Here is a 7,741-nt window from a genome sequence, read left to right on the forward strand (position 1 = left end):
CATTACACGATTTTCACCGCGATTTTGACGTCGCAGAGGATCTTGAGAGCCACCTTGGGTCGGAGGTGAGTCGGCAGATAGTCTGCCACGACGAGTCCTCGCGTGTGAACAAGCCTACGAGCAAGTCGCCCCCTCCCCTGTGACTGGGACTGGATATCTGGCATGCTAGAAAACTGGAGAAGTCTGACACGACTGACAAAGAGCATCAGCCAATGAAAGATGGGATACGTCCCACGTCAGCACGCAGGAGGACGGAAGAAATGTGAGGAGGACGAGCCGCAGAGTTGCCACTTGCCAGATCTGCTTATAAGCCGCAACTTTGGGCTTGTTTCTTTTTCTTTTTTTTAAGATATTTTTGAGGCTTTTTAGCCTTTAATGGACAGGACAGACAGGTGTGAAAGGGGGAGAGAGAGAGGGAGTGACATGCAGCATAGGGCCACAGGCTGGAGTCAAACCCGGGCTGCTGTGGCAACAGCCCTATACATAGGGTGCCCGCTCCACCACCAAGCCACCAGCGCCCCAACTTTGGGCTTGTTTCTAAACGTCACCTATCTCTAGGCTATATATATTCGTCTAATAAGTTATTTAAACGCATGATAGTACGTCGGACTGCAGTCGCTTCTTCTGGGCTTGTTTCCATAGCCCTGGTTGTTTCTCTCCCAAGATCTGGCAACACTGACAAGCTGGCTGGCATGCAACAATAACAATGGCGGCGTCCACAGGATCACGGCGAGCGCGTTGTGTTTGGACCCAGGATAATAAAGAATATCCATGCCTTTACGATGTTTCGTCTCCAAGTTTGGTGATGTCACTGCGTTATCTGGGGCTCTGTCAGCGAGGGCTCGGTGGAGAAATCTTGTGGTGTGAACACATAGGTCGTAACGCAGTTGGCGAGACTCCCGCTGACCGAAACACACGTCGCCAGGTATGAACACTCAAAAGATTACGATAATCTCCGCGACGCAAAATCAGGGTGACAATTGTGTAATGTGAACTAGGCTTAATACAGAGAATCATCAGTGTGTGGAGGAAAACATGGAATTTGTCAAAAGTCCTTGAACAAGCTCTAAAATCTGGCCACACTTAAAGGTTTTAAGAGTTCACAAGATCTACCAAGAAGCTATAAGTTGGTTTTCTAAGAACATAACACAACATTCTCCCAACAAAACAGTGACCTGCCACTAACAGCCACTGGACTGACAGGCTGGCAGGGTTTTTGTAGATGCTGGACTTAATTGGGCGGCTGGGATTGGCCTACTGCACTGGTGCCACGCCAATCAGGAACCCAGGTGAGCTGTGGACTGGGCGGTCAGGAGCGCTGGAGGCCACACCAATCAGGACAGAGGGGGTGGAGCTTCTGGGTCCACGGTCTGTGCAGGCAGCTTGGCAGACAGAGGAAAAAAATAGGCTTATATACACACACAATGAAGGTGGAGAGAGTGGCAGCTGTAACAACAAGAAAAGAATAAAAGCAAACATAGGAAATATGTACAGTTATGTGCATGATGATGTCCTTCACTGAAAAATGTTGGAGTTATGCAACAATTTGTGCCTTTTCTCTTTCAGTTTAGGAGAAAATGTCATGCTGCTTCATCTTCTTTATGTTTTATGTCTTCCCGTTGCTTTTGAGGTTGCATATCTCCACACTTACTTTACCAAAGACAAACTTGCATCTATGAGTCGTGTTCTAGCAGTTAGTCAAAATAAAAGTACTACGTTCATGTTTTTATTGGAGGGTTGGAGGGTAAATTTCCTGCAGTTATTATATTCACTTTTTGGCTTAATTGTACAGTTTATCAGCTGTTCTATGCACTTATTATAATATGACAATCAGTGGTCACTCACACAATGATAGAAAAGGTGTCCCTCACAGAAGAGGTTGAGAACCACTGCTTTTAAGTTCTAAATCTGTCCTAATCTGGCATTATCTCATCCCAATGATGAGAATGTAATTTGAAACAGAGCAAAAGTCTAAATGACTTCATAGGTAGACATTTCTTTGCAATGCAGACATACCCACCTGGGCAGCATCCATCCAAAATGCAAAGCAGAGGTCAAAGAAAAGGATTTTACCTAGAGAATTTCCATTTTCTTCCCCGTTTTCGTCGTCTCTCTCTCTGCCTGTAGCAATTTGCAATGCAAATGCCAAAGCAGAGCACATCCACCCATTAAGGAAGGTTAAAAGAGAGGACAGGGAACAATTTAGCACTGGCATCCTGAGTCAAACACACAGTCCCCCTGGGTATACTCTTCCCAGTCAGGTCTAAACTCACACTGACAATTCGAGGGGATATTTTTGTCCCTTCACACGATAGCCGTAAAGAACTGTGCTCACAAATAAAGGCCGCTGCTACTGAATATAAAGTGTCCCGCTGAGATTTAAGAGCATGCAGCAGTAGCCTCAGGGTACGAGAAACAGGTTACAAGCAAAGGTCGGGAGTTAGTAAAATATAAAAGTGCGGGAGGTGAATGAGTAATGGCGTCCTGAGGCACTGAAGCTGAAATTAAAGGCGCTAACAAGTGCGGCACAGAGCATCCAAACAGTCATCTAGAAGTACCCATGTCATCTTGTTCCCAGTCATAACTGTACTACCTAGTGTAAAAAAAAAAAGAAGTGATTCACTCATACTTAGTGTAAAAAGCACTTTAGAGGTTTGAACATCTTGTCAGGGACTACAGAGGGATACGATTTGAGTTTTTAGAGGAGGTAATTGTGTCTGAGTACAACACAACATGGCAGCAAGGAACATCAAGTTCCTGAAGTTTTAAGATGTGAAGGGTGCTTAAAGTGCCATTAGACACATAGTAAGGCAACTTCTCGACCTTACTCTAAGGGATTCCAGTGTTTTAAAACTAAAGGCTCTACAAGAAACACTATTTTAATATCTTTAAAGTTTGAACCATGTACCAAACTTTCCCCAGATCCCTAATTTATTAGTATGCCACAACCCCACCATTCGTCAGAAAAATTACCGTAAATCATCTTTTATTCAGCCATTTTAAAAGCATCATACAGTAAACAAATAAAAAAACAGCTTTTGTATGTAAACTGTTCATTCTCCAACAAACCACTTGAAGAAGTGAATCATTTCTGACACAGCAATTAGACAGCTGATAAGCTGCCAGGAAATCTTCACAAGCTCAACAGAAGATTCCAATGTTCAGTCATAATCATTCAATCAGTTATTAATAAAAAAAGAACATAATCAAGAGGCAGTGACATATTAAATCTTTAGTCATCTGAGCCACAAAGGAATCATTGAAGAGGAGTGTTCCATTCTTTCATTTGGCGCGTATACAAATCCGTTACACAAGCGCTGTCACTTCAACCAAAGTGCACAAGTTTCCCCTTAATCCTACGACCATAATCATAACCTGAGATGAAGCAGTTCTTGATATTCAGCCTTTAAGATGCTGAACACTTCTGGGGTTTAAGGCTCACAGGACACCGACCAGTTTGAGTGTCCAGGCCTGACCGGGGGAATACGGCAGCTCAGGCAGGAGGACAGTAAGGCCAGCATCGGGTTGGACCGGGGCCCAGGGGAGTGGATTTGGGTTCCCCAGCAAGTTCACCTGGACATGGGACAAGGTCAGTGATTTAGTTCCTTATATTTCATGTATGAGTAATTGCTGTATTTAACAAAGTTATATTTCTTATTGTCAGAGCTTAACTTTGGAGTTTTTATAACCTGAAAAACAAACTAGACAACACTGTCTCAGTCTCTTTACCTTAGTGAGTGCTGAGGTTTTGGGTCCCAATAGCTGCAATGTGAGCTTGGGGGGTTTGGTTGTTATGGTGGCATACACAGCACCTCCTTTAGATGTATACCTAAAAAAATGGAGACAATAGCTGCATAAATGATCTCAGTTTCAGGGCATCCAGTGGTGGCTGTCCCCGCATTTCCTGTATGTAACTCTACTGTTGCATCCAAATAAAGACAAAATACCCCCAAATGCCTTTCAGTCAGTGAGTTGACCACTTCAACATGATCATAGCAAATGTTATTCTTAACTTAAGTGGGATTTGGCCTAACGAATCAAACTTAAAATTGAGTGTATAAACACTGTTTTCAGTCTACCTTTGTCCTCTACAAACTGAATCACAACCTGTGTCACATACATACAATTTAACAGCGCTGAGGAAATGGGGGCGAGGAACAGCTGAGATATTAGAAGAAAATGGTTCAGTCTTCTTGTTTGTGGGGGTGCTTGATAACAATAAAAGAGTGGAGAAGGGTGTTTCCATCTGCGAAAAGCAAAGCTCAAAGACAGCTCTGAATTCAGCGTCTGAAAAGCGAGGAGATCCGGGACAGACAAACAACAGCTAGTGCCAGTCGAGAAGATGAGGGCCGAACAGTGACAGGATTTGGGAAAATCTGGTAGCCTGGTCCACATGGCCGACTTTGTGTGAAGCATAAGGTATTGTAGGCTACTTAACGTAACTGTTGACCACTGAGGCAGGTGAGGCTACACTGTGTTTTTCAAATAAGGGTCAGGTAGGTTGAAACACAGACACTATAATTTTATAATCAGTGTTGTTTAAATGTATTACGGTATGTTTACACTATGAGTAGCAAAGTAAGTGAATGGACAAGCATGGCCAGCTACATCATCACTGAGTTGTTGAGGTGCAAAGCAGGTCAGTGAGTCAGATTAGTTTAGAGTTCCTGCAGCTAAAGGCAAGTTAAATTTAAGACTTTAAAATGCCAGTCAGAATTAAAAACAATTCATACAATCTGACTTCCCATGTCTTAGTATTTTTAACATTTGAGACATTTAGTACTAATTAAAGCCTTATTTTTAGATCAATAGCTTTAATGCCTTCTAAGACTTTTTCAGGACCTGTGGGACCCCTGTTGGTCGATGCTGGTAATGCTAAGGGGCTGATGATTGTGTTTAAGAGTCATCTGCAGTACACACTACATAGAAAAAGCACCACAGAAACGTCAGACAGGTCAGACCACCGGTGTTCAACTACACATCTTTAAATGCTACAGTTCCAGTTGAAGATGACGATGATTTCACATATCTCTGCAATTCAAATCAACTGCAAAGTGTCTTCTTACCAGACTGGCACAGTGGTGTTCTCGGTCTGGACCCTCCAGGGTTTGGAAGCGTAGATGGCCTCCCCGTTGATTTCTAGCCAGGCTCCGACACCTCTGAGTCTTTCCTCAAACACTGCTGGGATCATGCCATCAGGTGTGGGACCCACATTCAGGAGGTAGTTACCTCCCAGGGCCACAGTGCGAACCAGATCCTGTGACAAGAGGCATGAGGAGGAGGAGGAGGACAACCAGTCAGTGGACAGAGACACCTCACTGATCAGTGTTATTCTTATATACATTTTGAAGCAGTGAAAAATGAGCCATAAAAATCTGTGACAGCTGTGCACAAGAACAGACATGACCTCTATTCTATAAACAACAGAAAGCGGAACCAGCCTTGCTATTATTACAGATTTGGTGATCAGTTATAAAATGATACAATCACATATCCTCACCTCTATGATCGAGGGTAAGTCCATCAGTTCGCTCATCTTCATGTTTCGACGATAACCCCAGGAAAACGTGTCCACAGATGTGCACTTCTCCCATTTGTGCTTGGGCAGCTGGCCTGGAGTGTATTTGTCTTCGCAGTTATAGTAGCCACCATGTTTACAGGCGCAGCCAGCTCCCCATCTGTCATTGGTCACAATAGTATCCTAAGGCAAGGAAGTTGTGGTTAGTACATGTAATAGTTGAATTGAATTGTGCAGTCTTCTGTTGGCGCTGCATACAGGAGCTGGGGCGGCACTTGATGCACTTCATATTGAGTGTGTTCTCAGCTTAACCTCTGCTCACATTTCACAAGAGGGTTCATTCTGCACCCTATTCTTACATCATACTTTCTTTAGTTTCTGTACTCGAATATGGAAATTACTTAAAATGCCCATCGCAACTCAATGTCCAGCATTCTTGCACAGTTCAGTTACACCTCCTTGTTATGAAAACACTCACTTTGACAGGGCTGTCATTGTAGAGCCACGCCAGGAATTCGGTGGAGTTCCAGTAGGTGTCAGGTGCTTCCCAGTCCCCATCGGACCAGATGACCTCAGGTCTGTACCTGCAGAACAACAAGAAGGCACAAGTTTAAACACACTGCAGGCTGCATATATCAATATAGCAAGCCTGACTTTATTATCAGTATTACACACAATAAACACGTTTCAACTGCAATCAGCTGATGAGGTAATATAAGAGTTACAGACCTTACAACCATGTTATACAGCTCTGGTAGCAGTTTATGCATCACAAACTCCTGTGTTTTAAATCCATTCTTCTTGTCAATCAGGTAGAGAGGGTGGAACCACTCATATAGGGAGTTGTAGAGTCCGTAGTGCAATGACCTAAACGAGGAAATAAAAAAGACAGACTATCATTGACAATCAGAAGCCATAAGACTGCAAACTAAAATTCAGGCATTAAAACTAATGAAACCCAGGTTTTCTCTCACAGTACTGATACCTAAACTCACTCTTTACACCTGACTGTAAACCACCTCTACCATGTCTTCAGCAAATGTCAGGCTGGTAATACACCACACTGCTGACCAACAGACCAATTCACCGATGTCAGAGGAAAGTAGGGTCACAGCAGTTAAAGTTTTGGTCTTGGTATGCTCATGTCAGCACTTTCCTATCAGCTATAAACACTTTCCCTGAGCTTTGTAACACTTGATGACCCACCTGTTGCGCACTGCCTCCCCCAGGTCTCCCACCAGGTCCCTGTGAGGACCAGTATCCACTGAATTCCAGTTCCAGGAGTTGGGAGAGCCCCAGTTAGTGAACCCTTCGTGGTGTTTGGCAGTCAGGACGACATACCTGCAATACATATAAAGTGGAAATGACACACAGTAAATCAGAGCAGATGCAGGTCAACAACATGTTCAGTGCACTCACTTTGCACCGGAAGCCTTGAATATGTCCGCCCAGTCCTCCGGGTTGAAGAACTGAGCGTGAAACTGGGGCGCAAACTCCGGGTAGCTGAACCCAGGCGGGTAGTTCTTTGTCATGTAGCTCACACACTTCGGGTCCGGAGGCTGCTGTCCCTGCCAGTGCCACCAGAACCACTCGCTGCCAAACCCGGGGACAGAAAACACGCCCCAGTGGATAAATATCCCCACTTTGGACTCGTCGTACCACGAAGGAAGCGGCCTGGCGTCCAGACTGGTCCAGTCCGGAGTGTACCGAGCCGCCGAGTGGGAAACCACAGCGAGGAGAAGAAGCAGCGCGGGTATCATGGCTCCTCCAGCAGGTTAGCTCGATGCTAAATGCTAACAGGAAGCTAAATGCTAGAGACTGGTCAGCCAGACTCCGGTGATATAAAATGGTTTCACTGCATTAGACAGGGATTTTACTTTTTTGTTGTGACCCTTCAGTGTTGTTTCCCATCATATGACACATGGATTATCACGTGACCATCTCGTGTTTTTTTTGTAAATTACAACTTTATTTAACAAATACACATTGCATGAGGCATGAAATTTATTCATGTAAAATATACAAGGGGATATTTCTTAAATTTTTATTTAAATGAATTATTAAATCCTCTCCCCCCAGAATAATTTCCTCATATATTTATTTAGTTACCTGTTATTGTGAACTTTAAGCAGCCCACATGAAGGTCTAAATCAGAGGTGTCAAACATATGGCCCGGGGGCCAGAACCGGTCTGCCAAAGGGTCCAATCCGGTCCAATCCGGCC

At 44.1% G+C, this 7,741-nt stretch overlaps 1 protein-coding gene across 1 annotated transcript; it reads right to left on the reverse strand.

Moving 5' to 3' along the window:
- Positions 1-2,959: 2,959 nt before the first annotated feature.
- LOC125905098 (tissue alpha-L-fucosidase-like) lies at positions 2,960-7,451 on the reverse strand. Its single transcript, XM_049602929.1, has 8 exons — positions 6,938-7,451; positions 6,725-6,859; positions 6,248-6,385; positions 5,997-6,102; positions 5,501-5,701; positions 5,067-5,257; positions 3,730-3,829; positions 2,960-3,573 (listed from the first exon to the last, which is right to left on the reverse strand). Exons 1-8 carry the CDS (start codon positions 7,276-7,278, stop codon positions 3,439-3,441), a joined length of 1,347 nt encoding a protein of 448 aa, XP_049458886.1. The 5' UTR covers positions 7,279-7,451; the 3' UTR covers positions 2,960-3,438.
- Positions 7,452-7,741: the final 290 nt, after the last annotated feature.

The sequence above is a fragment of the Epinephelus fuscoguttatus genome, linkage group LG17 (genome assembly GCF_011397635.1).
Source record: "Epinephelus fuscoguttatus linkage group LG17, E.fuscoguttatus.final_Chr_v1".
Taxonomy (NCBI): Eukaryota; Metazoa; Chordata; class Actinopteri; order Perciformes; family Serranidae; genus Epinephelus; species Epinephelus fuscoguttatus.